The sequence below is a fragment of the Thermobia domestica genome, chromosome 17 (genome assembly GCF_964235325.1).
Source record: "Thermobia domestica chromosome 17, izTheDome1.hap1.1, whole genome shotgun sequence".
NCBI lineage: Eukaryota > Metazoa > Arthropoda > Insecta > Zygentoma > Lepismatidae > Thermobia > Thermobia domestica.
Genome location: NC_137470.1, coordinates 16150976 through 16171158, shown reverse-complemented (window position 1 = coordinate 16171158; position 20183 = coordinate 16150976). Strand labels below are relative to the sequence as shown.

The window sequence follows — 20183 nt, the reverse complement described above, 5'->3', positions numbered from 1 at the left end:
ACACTTAATTTGTATTTTTTATTGTCGTAGAGAACAGTCTGGTTCTCTATTTTTACCCGAAAATATAGTTAGCAGTACTTAATAATTACTTATCGTCTTTTGACTAATTCAATACTACATAAGCGTAGTGTCTTGTAGTGTTGGAACCACCATCTTTGAACCCCTCGCAACAAAATATTCTGGGTGTGCACCTGTGAGGGAACATCGTTTTTCATGTAGATGGCCATGTTTCATTTAGTTTACTTGCAAAGGGGATCATTAACCATATAGACATAAGGAAACACGGGCGCAGCCACGAGGGTGGGTACAACGGATCCGGGCCCCACAAAAAGGGGATTTTTTTCTTTTTTAAATAATAATCTGGTTCGTAAACTTCTTCGAATGTGTCATATTTTGTTAGGACGAGAAATAATATAAGTAAATCAGCTGCTATAGGAGAGAGAGGCACCCACGGGGGTACACCGGATCTAGGTCCCCCGAAACTTCTTAACTCAACAGACATTTGTACACTTTCTGATTAAAACTATACTTGCTTGAAAGGGAAATTATTGATGTAGCAAGAAAATTTGATCTTGTACTTCATCTGTACTCTTTCTCTTATAAAAACAATCTATTTCTATATTTATTTTTCTGAAAATATAGGTGGAAGTATTTTACAATTAGTTATAATCTTTTCGGGTGCAGAATATTATCCGTTCAATACTACATAGACGTAACAGCTTGTAGTATTTGACACTTCCTTCCAACGTTTCGACCTCCCCAACAAGAATGACTGGATGCGCGACTGCTAAAGGATAATACTCCTGTAAGCACAGAAAAGCGATCAACTCTATGATCCATCCAATGCATATGGTACCTAGACTTGATGATCGTAACAATGTTTGGTAAAAGGTACGAATTATGTAGTTCCTCGTTATGAAGCTTCCGCTATACCCCATTCCCGTTTCTCTTGGGTTCGAATAATCATCTCAGGATTTTATTCTTAAATACTTTCAGTCTGTGTTCTTTTCTCAGAGTAAGCGACCATATTTCGCAACCACATAGCATTTATCGGCCGATATAGGTCTTATATCATACATGAACATTATTTTAGCTAAAAATAAATCAAAAGTTAACAGTCAAGTTATACTTTTATGCTATACCTTATTAACCATGCTACTGTCGTGATATTGTAGTAATGAAAAACTTACGGAGGTCATATCCTAACTATATATAAAATTACATGAACTAACATAAATTAAAGGGGTATCTCCGGTAGACGTGCAAAGTTGATATTTGGCATGATTGTAGCTTTCCGGGACTAACAGACAGAAAAACTGCCAAAAGTAAATATTTTTGATTTTTAGGGGCCTAAAGAGAGGATGAAGAATTTCCCCATGTTATTTAAAAGGGTCTTTTTGGACATATAATCTCATGTTTTAGGTACTTGGAATTAGAATAAAAACTTAAAATTATGTATGCTTGTACGTTTTTATTAGCATTACCTAAGCAAATCAATAGAAATAAAAATTTCCAAATTTAGAGTAGTTGTATGGGGAACAAAAATCACTCCCATGCTATTCATATAGGACGTCTCCTACGTCCCAAAGTGTTTGGGCATGGCAGCATTAGAATGACGAAATTTGGCATGATTGTAGCCTTCCGGGACTAATCTACAGGAAAAAGTGCCAAAAGTGAAAATTTTTAATTTTTAAGGGTTCTAAAGGGAGATGAAGAAATTCCCATGTTATTTAAATGGGCGTTTTCTTTGGATACAAAATCTTATCTTTTAGGTAGTTGAAATAGCAAAAGAAACTTGAAATTCGGTAGAATTGTGGGTTTAAGAGGTGCAAGACCGAGCAAAGGTGGTTGTGTAGGGATACGGAAGAAATCTCGCGGCCGAAACATCGCCGTCCAAAATCTCGCCGGCCAAAACCTCGCCGCCCAAAACCTCGCGGGACAAAATCTCGCCGCCCAAAATCTCGCCTGGCCAAAACCTCGCCACCCAAAACATCGCGTGGCCAATACTTCGCCGCGAATGAAACTTTTCTTTAAAATTTATCCAACGAGTTTCTTAATATGCAATTCCACATTACAAATAATAATAATAAGAAGAAGAAGAAGAAGAAGAGGAAGAAGAAGAAGAAGAAGAAGATACAAAACATTGTGTGTGTGGGCTTTCTCGGGTTATTCCAGTTTCCTCCTACTTTCTGTATTCGATCATTTCCTTCATCCTGGTCATCTACGTCTCCTTTAACCTATAGGACATAATCTAGGGACGTCCTAAAAACTCATATATTATTCATACTTTCATAAATATTATTAGATTTTTGTTAAAATTTTAAGTTTTTGGATGTTCCAAAGTTCACGAAACTAACCCCGTTAGTTGTCATTACTTTCCTTATGCAGACTTTCTTTCCCTATAACCAGTTTAAAAACATCCTGTCGCCCTACCTTCACATTGAAATCCTCTAATACAGAAATAGAATTTTCATATGGTATCGCGGGACTTGGTCAAATACCCGTGATACTTCTTCTGAAACAGCGTCTTTTATACCGTCATCCTTATCATCTTTTGGAACATTTACATTTTGGTCAGGCGAGATTTAGGGTATGGCGATATTTTGGGGCGCGAGGTTTTGGAAGACGAGGTTTTGGCCAGGCGAGGTTTTGGTCCGCGAGGTTGTCGCCGCGAGGTTCTGGCTGCGAGGTTTTGTACCCAAACCGGTTGTGTAGGGGCGAATCCCAAGCTGGGCAAATTCGGGAAATATGAAGAGCAAATGCACGAAATTCACTGTTGATCCAAAGACTAATACGTAAGACATGCAAGGTCGTTGACCTAGCAAACGTGGGGATCTGGGGGCGGAGCCCCCAGTTAGCAAAAGAAATTCAATAAGCTGCATGGTCCTCGTACAACATCCAATTTGAAGTTTACAAATTAGTTACTTTCTTTCATTTTTCTTGAGAAACTCATTATTATTATTATTATTTATATATATAACGTTGAGAATCAAAAAAATGAAATGAAATCTTTGAGTTTTACGTCCCACTTTATGCCGGTTAGGCTAAAGGAGACGGTGATAATGAGAGATGAGTGAAATGGTGGAATGAAGAAAGTGGGAGGAAACGGGAGTACCCCGAGAAAACCCACGAGCACGATGTTTGTCCACTACAAAGTTCACTTGGCGGGGGCTGGGATCGAACCCGGGACCACAAGCACCAGAGGTGAACGCTCTACCACTGAGCCACCGCGCCCCCCTCGTTGAGAATCAACCGTACTAATCTGAACTACATCAAATTTGACTTGGTGATATACCATGACGTGCTCTACAATCTTCTACACTATTTTGCTGTGTAGGTTTATACTTCCCACTAATGGTTGATGAAATTTGAGGTTTCGGTTTTTATTTCTCGAAAACGAGCTTCAGCCAAACTCATTCGATCTGGATGAAATTTGGCATGGTGGTAGACTTTGATTTGCTACAGAACTTGGTAAAATTATACCAGGCGTCAGACCAAACATCCAGTAGTAATACAGACGGTTAGAAATCTGTAAGTTTAACGTACCATGGTTATGCCCTTTAGGCAAGTGAATGATGATGAAAGAATTGGTGAAATGGGAAGTTGGAGGAAACGAAAGTGCTCAGAGAAAACCCACGAACACAATGTTGTCTATCCCAAACTTCCTTGGCCGAGATCGAACCAGGAACCCCGGCATAATAGAAAAGGACTCTACCACTGAGCCACGGTACCCTCTACGGATAGTTGGAGTTAAATGTATGAAATAGGAAGCGAGAAAAATGACCAATGGAGCATCGAATGGAGTGCTTCACTTGCCCCAAATGACTGTTTATCATACTGTGGGATCACCCGAAAATTTTAAATATCACGGCATATATTTTTTTAAAGATTGTTGAAAAGACTAAGCAAAAGCAAACAACATTTGTAGGGGAAAATTTCGGGTGAGTTATCGTTTACAAAATAATTACAATCTAATTGTTGGGTCCTCTGCACTGAGATGAAGTGTCAAATGGTTATAAATCACAAATATCTCGAGATAAAGGGAAAATGCCAAAAATTAGATAGGAAAATATTAGCAATGGAAGATTTTGGTTGCTCTACAGAGTCCCCTATCAAGAGGCACAGAGGGGAAACTGGAATTTGAGACAGCGAAGTATACAATTTCATACAACATTCAAACGATCATGGAAAATCAACAACTGTTCGGGAAAAACTTTTTTATGTTGGGCACTTTAGTAAATGGCCACTATTTCTTTAAAAATATTGTCTGCAAACAAGTTTGTATTTTTTTTCCTTTAAGGTTTCTTTCCTCATTTATTTAATTCCCGTGTTATTTAACTTCCGCTTAGTTTTAACGTAAACTTACAGCTAAGGACGGCTGCAGATGTTGCATACCGCAAAAGAAATTAAAATATTAAAGAAATAAAGATCTAATTCAGTCATTTGAATAACTAAAAATGAACAGTAATTATTAAATGAAATTAATGGTGGTTACAATCTCTTATTGTCATGAATGTTGATGAACCAAATGGTTTACAGAGAAATTGGTACGTATAGAAAGGTAGTACGGTACTATAGTAAGTAACCTTTTTGTAACAATGTAATCATTCAACTGTAAACATTTACTAGTGTTGAGTTGACACCTGACACAGTATGTAAGCTTAACTGCATGCAGATAATTTATAAACTCGCTTAATGCTAGGCCAATTACAACAGAAGTAGGCTAAATATTTAAGAATTCAATTTGCCTGTCACTTAGAGACTCCCCAAATGCATGTGATATACAAATAGATAATTTAAGCTTTCTATTGTCATATTGCAGATGTTGTTTAGCTTCTACCGGACACTGGTCTCTCTTTCTGTATTTGAATTTTTTGTATTCGTGGTAACTTTTTAGAAACTTCTCCATTGCGACTCGATCTTGAAGGTTAGGTGTAGGATGATCTTTCCGTTGAAAACCTGGTCTTTTTATATGAGTGGAAATGAAATGAAATTTTGAGTTCTACGTCCCACGTTTATGCCGGTTAGGCTAAAGGAGACGGTGATAATGAGTAATGAATGAAATGGTGGAATGAAGAAAGTGGGAGGAAACGGGAGAACCCCGAGAAAACCCCACGCACACGGTGTTTGTCCACCACAAAGTTCACTTGGTGGGAGCAGGGTTTGAACCCGAAATTTATATGAGTTATTGTCCTTCTTTGTATCAACTATTTTTTTTTCTAATTTTCTGAAGGCCATTATATTATATTTTAAAGTTTACCAAATCTTAGAAAAACCCAAATGACATTTTCTGAAAAATATTGTTATTATCCTAACAATGAAACAAAAAACTATTTTTGAAGTCTAATTTACTACAAGGTATTTGCTTTCAATGTTTACTGATCAACGAACTTAAAAAAGTTTGTTATTAAGTTCTCTATGTCTGTTTGTCTGCCTGTTATTTACGATTGTTTAAAATTTTGAACCCTCCATTTGGTAGAGAATCAACCGTTCCCGAGATATTGGCAAAAAAATGTCCGAATTCCGGAGATTTAAGAAGCCATATCTCGGGAACCATGAGCTGTAGAGAAATGATATTGGTGTTGATCAATACCTAAGAGGATGATGAATATTTTGGTTCCAAATAGTAACCGGTGTCCACTGGTCAATTGGCCACCGTTCTCCAAATGTTGACCAAAAAAGTTAGAATTTTGGGAGATTTAAGGAGCCATCTCTCGGGAACCGTAAGTCATAAAGAGATTATATTTTGCGGAGAAAAGGTTTTACATGTAGGAACAATCACAGCTATCCTTCCCCTCCATCTCTCTATTGCATTTAAGTTCGTTCTGCCATTCCTCTTGGAGCATTCTCAGCTGGTTTTATCTGAAATGTTAATTAGCTTTTTCTACTGACAAACACAATGTTTTACCATCACCGATGCTTTTTTCGCTATTTACAAACATCTTTCGTCTACTTCCAACAATTTAAGAAATATTACAAGTCCCGTCCTTGCAATTTTCGAAATAATGTTATGGATGTGTACTAAAATTAAAATATTACAAAAATCTTAGTTCAGCTTCACCCACAGAATTGACATTTTATTTTTCATGACTAAAATAAATGATTATTTTTTTTTTTCATTCATAGTTCGTGATTTCATCACACAGAACAGCAGTTACTGTTTACCGAGAGGATTTTGAGGATTATAATGATGGTTTTGGTTAGATCTAGAATCTTTTTTTTTTTTTTTTTTTTTGTTTTAGTACTTAAAAATATGCAAGTAAAATTGGAATTTGACAATATTTCCTTGTTGTAGGAAATGGATACTCGTGAAGAGTCACCAATAGAGCAGAAGAAGAAGGAGACAGTGGCGTTGGCGAGCCCTATCAGCGGTGCTCAAGAGACGCAGGCCTTACCTGAATCTCAGCAGTGCGAAATGGAGACAAATTCAGTGCCAGAAATATCTGCCTCAGGGTCTCAGAAGGATGTTATGGAGGAGATTGATATTGCTGGCACTCCTACAACAGAACAAGTAGATAAAAATGCTCCTAAGGTAAGCACTAGTTTTGCATTTTAAAAATTTACAGCCTGGAATTATAAAAATGTGTGGAAGCACAAGTAGTTTTTAAGATGCAGCTTTCTGATATATCATATTGTGTCCTAAAGGAATTAGTTTGAGAATATTAGAAATTCCTTATTTATTTTCGTTCTTCAGTGATTTTTCATGACAATGCATGACGTACCGTCAGCACCAAAACTTTTTTTTGTTTGTTTGATGAAATTAGTTTCGTATAAATAACTTCAGAATGCAAGGACAATTTGAGTTTTCAGTAAATTAAAAAGAATAATTTTCTGTAAGTTCCAGTCATAATAGCGTTATTTAAAAAAATAAATTTCACCAAACGGAAATAACTTTTATTGAGACTGTACAACTTCAGCTGGACTCGTTTGGTCAGAATAGTAGTTGCTGCGGGTGTAGACCGTGATTTGTTATATAAGAGTGGAATATCTTATGGTTGGCAGGGTTTTGGTTCACAGGTTATGAGAAATCAAATTTGGAACTTATATTTGAGAACAAGATCCTGAGACGAATATTCGGACGCAAAAGGAACGGGAATGGGGAATGACGGAAACATCATAACGAGGAAACACATAATTTATATGGTTCACCCAACATTGTTAGGGTCGTCAAGTCTAGGAGGCTTAGGTGGGCGGGTCATGTAGCTAGAATGGAAGGAAGAAAGTAGAAACGCTTTCAAAGTCTTGACTGGAAGACCAATCGGAAAACGACCATTAGGAAGACCTAGGCGCAGATGGGAGGACAATATTAAAATGGATTTCGCAGAGATAGGAATACAAAGTAGAAACTGGATCCAATTAGCTAAGGATAGAAGTCAGTGGAGAGCTTTTGTGAACGCGGCATTGAACCTCCGGGTTCCATAGGCCATAGAGTTAGTTAGTTAGTTACTTTCGCCCAGAACAAATTAAAGAAAGAAAGACAGGAGTTCAATTAACTCATCCAATCTGGATCAAACTTGGCATAATTGAGACCTTGATTTGTTATACAATCTCGTGAAATATTGTGTGTAGGCGTAAGGTTTCTGAGATATGGGCCATCAAATTTACGGTTTGGACATTCAACTAAAATAACCGCACTCATCTAATCTCGGTCAAACTTGGAATGGCGATGGATCTTCACCTGCTTTGCAATCTTGTGAATTACTGTACTACAGGTTTTTGATTCCCGAGTGATGGATAATCAAATTTTGGTTTTGGACTTGGTGAGAATTTCGCAAAACAATTTTAATAAAGTTTTGCTTCAAAAGCAAATGAAGGATGGCTCTTTTTTTATTGAATTGGGAATTTTATATTTACAAACAAATATTTCAGTTCGTTCGACAATTTATGAAAGAATTGCGAATTTACGGTGTTCAATCTTGTATCTTACATATTGGATATTTGGACTTCTGGTAATTTTTAATAAGAAACTGAATGTAGAGACAAAAATATAACAGATGTACTATTCTATTACCACTAATCATGGTTTGTGCTTTTTCTCTACAGGGTGAAAATTCTGTGTTAAGGGTCTCACTACAGCGAAATTAAACTACCACTAAAATTACAGTTTTTCTGTAATATCTTCAAAACAAATAAAAATATTCGAAAAGCAGAAACGTAGTGCACTAGACAACTTTGCATGTGATACCACAACTCACCTATCTTCTTTTGGTGTCACTATTTACAGAACCCGCAAAAGATGCTATATTTATCGACAGTTGCAAATCGAAAGCAGATAGATGAGTTATGATAACGAAATAACATGCAAAATAATATTGTCTAAAGCACTAAGTTTTTTTTTCAAATATTTTTATTTGTTTTGAAGATATTAAAGAAAAATGTGTAAAATTAGCTGTAATTTAATTTCGCTGTAGTGAAGGTCCTTAAATTGTGGATATTTAGTGTGGACCACACTAACTCTGAAATACACTTAAGTGTTGTCCGAACGATTTATGCGTCGTGGAAGTATGGTGTCATTCTAAACATTTGTTTACTTTATCTGCTTGAAATGTTTTATTATGTCATTTTCAACGAACTTAAAATGTTCGTTACTGAATTATCTATGTCTGTCTGTCTGTTATTTGTGATTTTTTTCAATTTTAAACCCTCCATTTGATTGAGCATCAAAAACTATCTAAGAAAGTGATGGAATTTTTTGCGTCACTCTTGCCGTTCTCGAGATATTGGCCAAAAAATAGCCGATTTCCGGAGATTTAAAGAGCCATATCTCAGGAACCATATGTTATTGAGAGATGACATTGGTGTTGAACAATGCCTAAGAGGATGGTGAACATTGTGGTGCCAAATAGTAACCGGTGGCCACTGGCCACCAGTTAATATCTGTACCAAGATGTTTACCATCTTCTTAGGTATTGATCACCACCAACATCATCTCTCTACGACTTACCGTTCCCGACATATTGGCCAAAAAAATAGTCTCGATTTCGGGAGATTTAAGAACCCATATTTCGGGAACGTAAGTTATAGAGAGATTATATTGGTGTTGATCAATACCTGAGGATGGCGATAATTTTAGTGTCAAATATTAACCTGTGGCCACTGGCCTACTGGCCACCGTTCCCCAGATATTAGCGTAAAAGTTCGAATTTCGGGAGATTTAAGGAGCTGTAAGTCATAGAGAGGTGATATTTTGCTTATTTTTTTGCGAGAAACAGAAGAAAGTACAGATAAAACGATTTGCTTTGACATGTAGGAACAATCACAGTTATCCTTCCCGCTTCATTTCTCCATTCTTTTTAAGTTTTTTTTTCTGGCAATGGTCTTGGAGCATTCTCAACTGTTATTTTTTTAATTCCAAAGTTGACTTTTAGAGTATGAACATTACAATAGTTTGGAAATCAATTTTAACACTTTTCCAAGATTTATAACCGTGTTAGCAGCAATAATAATGTAAATGGCACTTGAATAAGGATTACAGCTGTTATCAACACCTAATCTTCGGGGAACATTAGGTCACAGAGGGTAAGGAAACACAGCGGTTTGAAAGTTGAGATGGAAATTTTACACCGTACTGGCCGTGAACAGTAATTCCTTCATATATTTTTCGAAACACTTAATCCACAGAAATTAAGATCAGCAATTGGCAAGACTGGTGTTCTAGTATTAGAGAACATAAAAAAAAGATTTTGCGCTAAAACGTTACCTTCGCAATTTACAAGGAGACTGAAAAACTCTTTAACGCAAATTTTTACGTAATTATTTCAAAATGTGTATCAATTAGTGATACTGGTAAGATGGTAATGTTTATATCACTCAACAAAAGGGTATCAGGAAGAGAAAAGTGTCCTTACATGAGTTGTTGTGATATTTATACCAAAGGTACCTCAGATTGAAAGATAACTTTGGCCAGAAAATCAACTTCAAATCGTTTCGAATTTCGAAGTTATTGTTGAAAATTTGGAAAATCAAAAATTGTTGATATCTCTGAAGTGACTTGAGTTATGTGGATGAAAGAAAATAGTCATATACTTTGCTCGAAGGATCTTACAAGAAAGAGGAAATAATGTATTCTTACGCTTGTGCAATCGGTAGGAATGCTTTCCTCGTCGTTTTGAAGAAAAAGAAAAGAAATTATAATCGTTAACTTGGGAAATATAGCTCACTGGTAGAATTGAGAGGTATTTGAGAAGACGACGAGCGTATTTGGTTTGTAGGGCATGTGGGTAGAAATAAATAAAAACAAATATTTAAAAAAAGGAGAGAGTCGAGAGTATGTTTAGGAAGAAAGAAAAGGAAGGTTGTTTGGGCGTTTAGGACCTTGGATGTGTATTTCGTACCTCCGTTCCTGGTCGTCGACGGGTGGTCTCCATGTCTCGGCTTCTGTGTCGAATTGGCGTGGAACTTGGTATAGGTCTCTCCTGCCGTTGCTCACACTCGCTCCAAGTGAACTTTACCGCTCCTCGTTTACTTCACCGCTTCTCGAGTGCTACTCCCATCTTCCGGGTCCTGGGACGTTTTTATATCAACCAAAGTAGGAAGATGACCGTCGAAATTACGGAAAATCATTCAAAGTACGCACGTGTAAGGATTCAGGAAAGTGCAAGGTAAATGGAATTCTCGACTTATTTAATAATTTGTCAACAGTTACAGAACGCTTTGGTTACATCAGATTACATAAGTTACATAAATTTACCAAGAATGAAGAATGAGGAATCGTCTACTAAAGAGAATTTTGAAATGTTTGCTGACTGTCTTATTATTCCAAGTTGTGTCTGTCTCTCATCATCCACAGAAAATAGAGAAAAAAAGTAAAAAAAATAAAAAATAAAATCGTTTTTAAATCTTGATTTGTTTATATACTTAGTATTGATAATATGAGGGAAATCCAATATCTCTACAGTATTTTGCTCTTCAAATTTCTATTGAAAAACATGTCGAAATTATTAACTCAAATATTCTTGTTTTATGTTTGAGTGACCACTTTCTATTTTCCACCATAGAAGCAGTACCAACCCACCTATAATACGTATATTGTGACCAGGGCCGGATCCAGGATTCTCTGGGAGGGGTGCACCAATAACTACCAGTACATTTGAACTAAATTTCATTTTTTAAAATGCCTTTAGGGATCTGTGATGTGAATGAGGAATTCCTTTGGAAATGCTAAGTGTGTGCTCTCGATGAATTCTTTTCCTTCAACCTTCAGAAAATTGACTTAAACTATTGATTATGCAACATTCACTGCTAACTTCTCGCTTTAGCTAGTGTATACTTACAACGAAGAGGGGGGGGTACGTGCACCTTTGCACCCACCCTAAATCCGGCTCTGATTGTGACCATGGTTTGATACCCTAGGTGTAACTCGGTGAAAAGAGGGAAACCAAAGTCGGGACGTTTTGTTTTGCCTTGCAAAATAGGCAACCCACATTATGTCATAAATGTTTTACCCGATACGAATATTGTCAGAAGTGAAAGATCGTCGATTTTGAGTTTCTGACTCGTCATGGGTGGCTCTGCATGGTAATATAACTCTTATTTTTGACTTCTGAGAATATTCGTGCCAGCCAAATAAAATAAAATGGCGTAATACGGATTACATATCTTTCAGGCATGTCTCAGTTTGGTTTTCCGCATTTTACACCAAATTGCACCGTGAGTATCAAACCATTGTCAAAATATATTATAGATGGATTAGTGGTGCTACTATGGTGGAAAATAGAAAGTGGTCACTCAAACATAAAACAAAAAGATTTGAATTCGAATATTTTCCACGAAAGGGCTAAATACATTGTTCCATGTTTTCTGTAAGACTCTTCAAGCAAAGTATATTCATGTTTTGATTCATCCTCGTAACTCATGTCGTTCCCGAAATATGAAAAAGAAAGTTGATTTTCAAATTTGCAACAATAACTTCGAAATTCGAAGAAATTTGAAGTTGACTCTCCGGCCAAAGTTGACTTTGGATATGAAGTACCTTTAGTATAAGTATCACAGCAAAACGTGTAAGGGCACTTTTCATCCCCTTATCCAGCTATACCCTTTCTCCTCTCAAATTTCAAGGAAGATGAAGTGCAATTTTATGAACGTGGAACACCAAAACACAATTAAAAAGAGTAATAGGTTTGTATTTATTTTCTTTCAGGTTTCCTTCCTCATTTATTAAAATTCGTGTGATTTATTCCTGTCAGTTGTAACGAAGACTTCTTACTGCTGAGCATATCTGCAGAACAGCGAAGTTACTGTTTACCGAACGAATTTAAAGCTTTATTGTTTTATTCCGAATTCAAATGGTAGTTTTATGAAATTATTGAGGTACCAATAACGATTTGGATAGACCTAGAATCTCTTTGTTTTACTATTTAAGAATATGAATTTAAGATTGGTATTTGACAATATATTCTTATTGTAGGAAATTGATACTCATGAAGAGTCAGCAGAAGGGCAGGAGAAGGAGCCAGTGGCGTCGGGAAGCCCTACCGCTGATACTCAAGAACCGCAGCCCCTTTCTGAATCGCAGGAATGCAAAATGGAGACAAATCCGATGCCTACTATCTCCTCCCCAGGGATTCAAAAGAGACTTGGAGATAAACTTGATTCAACCAGCACTCTCAAAGAACAACGAGATGAAAATGCTCCTAAGGTAAGCAGTATTTTTATATTTAATAACTTTGCAGCATGTGGGCCTAATTATAAAAATGTGTGGGAGTACGAACCTATCAAGAGTCAGAGACACAACTAGGCTAGTTGTCGCCTGGGGCAAGAACTCGCCTTAGCCCCCCTTGACCAATCAAACCAAAAACGCTCCCCCACTACACCTGATATTGGCATCACACAGTAGTTCGTCTATACCATTTTTTTAAGTAGTAACGCTTGATTTCAAAATTGCAGTATATAATTTAATTTTTAGTGCAAGATAAAACACCAAACTAATTAGTATTTGATTGCCAAATAATCTGAGAGTAGCATGCTTGACATATTCTCATAGTCTTATCATAATAACTGCTGGAATTATATCGGGTTGTGCATATGCGTAGAATGAATCAACAGCCTATTGTTTTATAATAGAATATTTAATTATGACAGTCAAACTGTTGTCTCGATTATTATACTCGGACATTTTGCAAATCTCTTAAATCGATGTAAGCTAAATAAAAACACAAAAAGCTCTTTTGGCTGCAAAGGTTTTTTATTACAATGTCCTCTAAAGATAGCTTTAAAGCTAACTTATGCTCTATGGATATGATTCTAAGGTTGGTGAGTCGTTGTTGTCCTAAATTTCTGAGGCATTACTTTTATGATGTTTAGTTTGCTAAAATTTCTACAAATTAGTGAACTAGAAACAGTGAAAATAAATATTTGCCCAATTTTGCGCAACCAATCCGGCGACCGGCTCCCCTCAGTTACGTCAATGTTAAGAGTAAATTTTCAAATATACTATATCATGTGTGTTTCTTAAATAATGTAGTTTGAGGTAATTAGAAGTGTGCTGTTGTACTTGTTTCTTGATTTAAAAAGCAAATCAGGCACACTATACAGGGTGAATCACTTAAAGTCGCTCGACAATATACACCAGATTAACAATGTTGGCAGCTGAATATAAAGTTTCTTTTTTCTTTTTCTTTTTTCTTTTTCTTTTTTTTCTAAAGCTAAACCTTAAAATATCAGTTTTTATTCAGTGTTGCCAACTAAGGATGCTACAGTATCACAGCTAACCAAATATCGCAGGGCTCTACATCAGTAATAAAACAACTGAGGTGAACGAGGCGGCGCATATATAAAGTGATTTAGTGTTGGATACTATGATCATGATATGATGCACTTGGGATAAATAGGAAGAAAGTAACAAGAAATTGAAAAAAAATTGATTTATTTTTAAGGCTTTATTTCGAAAAAGTGCGAAGGTAATTTGGTTTCCAACAGTCAAAATAATCATAATGCCGTTTACAGAAATTTAATATCTCAATCCGTTTCGGAAATGCGATAATCATTGACAGAGTTTGCAACACTGCTCAAAGAGACAAATTTGTAAGAAATCTTTAAAATGATAGTTGTTTTCTTTTGCATCAACGTATAACATTACAGCGATAGTATTTTGTAGTTGTAATTACAATAATTTTAAGCAGTGTTGCAAACATACACATTTGGGGTCTGTGTGTTCTGAACACCATAAGTGTGTCTTTAGGACCAAAAGATGTGAAGTTTTTAACCTGCACTTTTAGTTTAGTGATTCTAAATGATATTTTTTCACTACGTCTGTCTGCTATGTTTTTAGAACAGTATTGCTAACACTATTGAATTTTCAGTAAAACATTTTCGTCGTAGTCTCTCTAAAACATTTACTCTAATAGATCTATAGACAATTTGTTCGAACTAGAGGGAGGTACGGTATCTCATGGGGTCCCTGGTTCATCCTCGGCCAAACAAGCTTGTGGCGGACAACATCGTGTTCATGGCGTTTCTCAGGGTACTCCTGTTCCCTCCCGCATTTTCATTCCACAAATTCTTCCATCATCACTCGCTTGCATTAATAATCCGTCTCCATTAGCCTAACAGGCATAACTAAAGCCTGTGACAAACATCTTGGCATTTCAGCTAAGCGAATAAAATTCAAGCTCTGACGCGACGTTGCCGAGTGCTAAGGGCTGTGGCTATGGCTCGGCAGACGAACTATAGCGCGATCAGGTGGCAGAGGATGAGTACAAAATAAACGTGGCAATACCGTTGGCCTCTCATTTGCTAGCAGCATTTAAAGGGAACTTGGAGCCCCGCCTTCAAACGCCAAGATGTTTGGCACGCCGTTTAGAACGTTTAACTTAAAGATTTGATTTCAAAGATTTGTTCGAACAAGAAAACCCGTTATGTCCAACAATTTGCACATTTCCTTTCCTGTTGAATAATCAATAATCATTACTTGCAATGAACAAAATGACAGTTCGAAAATCAATAAAGATAGCTAGCCCGGAACTGAACATACTATTTCCAAATAATGAATATTGTAAATACATTTTTAAAATTGTAGAATCCAATACAGGAGCGGAAACGTGATACTTAAACAAGTAAATTCTAGAAAGTAAAAATATTGGGTTTTTATGGGGAAAATACCTGTGTCCCAACTAAAAGGCACGATACTTACTGAAAATTTTCTTTCTTTGTTTGTTTTGTATTTACAAACTAGCAGCAACTAGGCTAAATGGTAGAAAACCTACAGTTTAAAATAGAAACTAAACCACAATAGTATATTCGATTCTTCCTCACCTTGAATTGAACTCAGAACCTTGTGTGGAAGTAAAATATGGCTACCTCTATACTTGTATTAATGAAAGGCATAATTTGTGATAGCAAAATATCCTTGGTTATTTTAAAAAATAGATGAAGCGGAGTCGCACAGTGAAGGAAGAAGGAGGGGAAGCGCCACCTATTAAGGAAGGTAGAAAATCTGTAGAAATGGATGAGCCTACATCTATGGAACGTCAAAACGACCCTCAAGAGTCGGAAAATGACGCGGTAAATAATAATTAAAGATTATTCTTCAATAATGTACTACATTTAGTGGCAGGTCTAGCCTGTGCCCACGGAAAAGTAAATAATTTAAGCTATTATTTATATATTTTTGCAGGTTTATAGTAAACCCTTGATATACCTATCATATTCTCAGTTCTATCTGCCCCTCCCCCAGTTTTTACCTTTTAGACCCGCCACTGACTACATTATCATTTAACCTGTTCATAGTGTTCTAAAAGTTAGGTTATTTACCGACTGATATAAACACACCCCAACGTAGAGACGCATAATGAAACAGCCAATTAAATATAATACTAACCGTGATAGTTACTGTTCTAAAGTTGCCTTATATCTAAATTACTTTACACCGTTGTCGAAATAACTGAGATAATACTAAACTTTGAAACGCATGATACTAGAATGATCAAAACAGATTTGATTTAAACATTCTCAGTTACGTTAGATTTAAATTTAAATTAAGTATTTTAATTAATATCATCGCGAATTCTGTCCACGAATGTGAATCTTAAAATGTGTAAAACGATAATCATGACTGTTGGGCTATATGGTTGCGAAACATGAGTTGAGTTGATTTTGAGTTTAACATCCCGTTGAACACCGAGGCTATATGAGACGTGGACCTACTGATTAACGTGGAATCCGAACCACATGAGCTCCCACCGGGAATCGAACCCGGGTCTCCCACGCCAAAGGCGCGTACGCTAACCGCTTAGCCACGAAGGAGCTCCTGGTTGCGAAACATGGTCGCTTACTCTGAGGGTAGAACATAGACTGAAAGTATTTGAGAATAAAATCCTGGGACGAATATTCGAACCCAAGACTAACGGGAATGGGGAATGGCGGAAACTTCATAACGAGGAATCACATAATTTATATGCTTTACCAAATATTGTTAAGGTCATCACGTCTAGGAGGCTCATATAGACAGGTCATGTAGCCAGAATGGAAGAAAGTAGCAATGCTTTCAAAATTTTAAGTGGAAATCCAATCAGAAAACGACCATTAGGAAGACCTAAGTGCAGATGGGAGGACAGTATTAAGATGAATCTCGCAGAAATTGGAATATGAAGTAGCAACTGGCTTCAGTTGGCTAAGAACAGAAATCAATGGAGATTTTCGTAAACGCGGCACTGAACCTCCGGGTTCCGCAGAACATAGAGTCAGCGAGTTCGTTAGCGAATAATGTTGCGCACGAAAGGACAAATTCTCTCATATCGTCTCGAAAACGAAACTAGAACTAAATATTTAAAATCCAGAATTGACATCTTTCTCATCTCGTCTCACTCGAGACGAGAAATACACGTTAAATTTCAGGTCGAGACGAGACAGAAACCATAAGAACTCTTGTCTCTTTTTCTAGAAGATAATGGAGACGAGACGAGAAATTTCTAGGAATCTTGTTGGCAACAATAGTTCACCCAAGTCTAAGATTTAAAGCAATACACCTTTTAAAGTTATTGTATGAACAATAGAGCATTATCAATGTTTAAAGATATACAGGGTGTTTCACAAACAACACCGACAACGCTTGGGAGGTGATTCCTGACACCAAGGTAAGACAAAAAGTATAGACCATCGTGGGTGCACAAATGCTTCCTTTCGGAGTTATAGGCTGCCGAAAACATGAAAAAATGAATTTTAAAGGTCCATAGCTCCAAAACTATGGGGCCTACCGTAGTCGGGTCGACTTTACTTAGCAACTAATATGAACGCTATCCAAAAATCCGTATTTCAAAATCTGAAGGTACTCATGTAACAATTTTTTAGAGGGAGTTTGGCCATGGGCATATAATCTGGGTCAAGACTTTACTTATTATAAGGCCTATCCAAAAATGCGTGTTTTACAATCCTGAGATGCTTCCACAACATTTTTTTACAGAGGAAGTTCGGCTACGGACATATAATATGAAGTACTCTCCAACTACCTCCATAAAAATTGTTGTGGAGGTACCGCAGGATTCTGAAACTTTAATATTTGGATAGGGCACATACTAGTTCCTAAGTGAAGTCTTGACCCGACTACGGTAGGTCCCATAGTTATGGAGCTATGGACCTTTAAAATTCATTTCTTCATGTTTTCGGCAGCCTATAACTCCGAAAGGAAGCATTTGTGCACCCAGATTGGTCTATACTTTTTCTCTTATTTTGTTGTCAGGAATCACCTCCCAAACGTTGTCGGTGTTGTTTTTAAACACCCCGTATAAGTCATTAGCCATTATCTAGCCATTATCTATGGAACACTAAACATATGATATTCGACAGTAACAAGTATTACCGACTAATGTATCTCGTAGATTTCGTCCGTGGCCTGCGATCACAATGTTAGCAAGCCAATAAAGGCTTTCTTTAAAAAGATGTCTCCGTTATCTGTAGAGTACTAGCGATGGGATATGTTTCACTAATGAGCATTAACGAAACACTAATGACTGGAGTAATCGAAATTATGGTCTGGAGTGAGTTTTGTCTCTGGTCTGCTGGCATGAGTTAGCAGGCCAATAAGGGTTTCTTCAAAATGTAGGCGTTATTTATGGAGCACTAACGATGGAATATGCGCACTAACGATGTAATAACGATGGGTGAAATCGAGATTGTGGTCTGCTGTAATTTCTGTGCGGTGTGTTGACATGAAATTAGGTGGGGAAAATGATTTTTTAAAAATATATATTCGTTGTCTTTAGAGCACTAACGATGTGATATGCGGTACTAACGAGCACTAACGAGGCACTAACGACATATGAGGTCGAAATCGTAGTCTGGTATAGATGGCCTGCCAGCTTCATAAAACAGACCCATTTTATTATCCTAAAAACTGTATATATAGAAGAACTAACTTTATTGTTTATGGCACTAACAATTACTAACGCTGCTCGAACCGGAAATTTCATTTATATAGATTGATTTAGATATGTAGGCATGAAGTTAGCAGGCCAATGGTGACTCTTAAAAATTGAGACGTTATTTTTGTAGCACTAACGATGGGGTTTGCGGCACTAACAAGCACTACCGAAGCACTAACAATATATGAAATCGAAATTGTGATCTGCCATAGGTGGCCTGCCAAGTTCATGAACATTTCAACTCTGTATATAAGTTTCTCATTAGGAATAACTGGAAACGTTCTCCAGCGTTTTTGAGAATTCAGCTTTCATGGGTGAAGGGAGTAATTTCCATAGTTATTTTTCTACGTATTTAAATTGTCGTATTCTGTGTCATGGCCACGTGTCGTTTCCCGTGTCATGGCTAAACCATTTTAAATGGACATTCAGTTTACTGCCCTTTACTTAAATGTATTTCTAGTTGCAGAAATTCAAAGTTTTGTATGCTAAATATGCTTGAATTGACAATAGTTCCTGTTCGTTATGAAGCTGTAGTAAAATATCGTTAGTAATATATTTTATACTATACATGTAACATGTTAGAATACTATTTTAGTGTATCCAGATACAGCAATATTTTGGACATTTTGCACCGAAGAAATCGGAATGGCGAAATTTCACTCCACAAGATCTTGGTTAGTGAGGTTTTCGTGAAGCGTAATTTTGTTCCTTGAGATTTTGGGCAACGATGTTTTGGTCACGTGAGGCTATCTGGTCATGCAAGATTTTGGCCAGACTAGATTGTGGCCACGAGAGACTGTGGCCCTCGAGGCTTTGGCAGCGAGGTTTTGTACCCGAAATATTCGAACCATTCTTCTCGCCTTTCTCACTGGTTTTAGTTTAAAGCTTTCTCTTGATTCCTATCGAAGAGGATATCAAATCAATGACGTAATACAAGTATTTTTTATGAAATATGAAGTGTGAGAAATAACTAATATTATTTTTCTTATGTGTGAAAGTTTCCAAAAATAATTCGTTGAATACGTTCTTTCAGAAAAAATCTCCAGGTGACGTAGAATCCCAGGGAGCGCCTGAAGCTGATTGTGTAAAGCAGTCAGGTGGGTAAAATATCTTGTATGCCTTCTTGTTAATGAAGTAGTGTTGAAAAATAATATTGCGATCTAGAATTCTCTTTGCGAGAAGAACGATTATTATTATTATTATTATTATTATTATTATTATTATTATTATTATTATTATTATTATTATTATTATTATTATTATTATGTCATCAAAATCTTCACTAATGTGAATGTATTGTTTTTGACTGTTTCTTATTCTTGTAAATTTCTTAATATAACCACACGGAGAGATATCTACAGTACATATTAATTGCTAGGTTTATATATTTGTGGTCAAGAAATGGTTATATATTTGTGGACAATTCTTTGACAATGTGATATATGGGAAACAGCAAGCTCTAAAATGATGCCGTTTTCACTAATCGATTGCAAATTTTATGTAGATTGTTCAGTTCTATTTGAATATTTAACAAATGCCCGTTATTTATTTATTACATTTTTAGGGGCACATTGAAGTATTGAAATTTTCAAATTGAAGCGCTTAGAAGGTAGAGGTGTTATGTTACATATTTTTTAAAACGTTGAATTCTAGTGGTTTGTGCTCGTGTTATATGCTAATCATTCTATGTAACACAAAATTTAGTGAGTCTTCGTCTGAGTGCAGTTATTTAGAAACGATGAAGGCGGTATGTTAACGGACAAAGTTGTGAAAGTTAATATTCCCGTTATTTTCAATTTGTTACATAACACCTTTATCCTCTAAGCA

At 36.4% G+C, this 20183-nt stretch overlaps 1 protein-coding gene across 1 annotated transcript in view; it reads left to right on the top strand.

The window, feature by feature from the left end:
* LOC145673941 (uncharacterized) overlaps window positions 1-19461 on the top strand; it is a 43169-nt gene extending 23708 nt beyond the window's left edge. The window contains exons 3-6 of the mRNA XM_081743756.1: window positions 6296-6532; window positions 12407-12637; window positions 15367-15501; window positions 19390-19461. Coding sequence (XP_081599882.1) covers window positions 6296-6532; window positions 12407-12637; window positions 15367-15501; window positions 19390-19461 — 675 coding nt within the window. The remainder of the gene's footprint in view (window positions 1-6295; window positions 6533-12406; window positions 12638-15366; window positions 15502-19389) is intronic.
* Window positions 19462-20183: the final 722 nt, after the last annotated feature.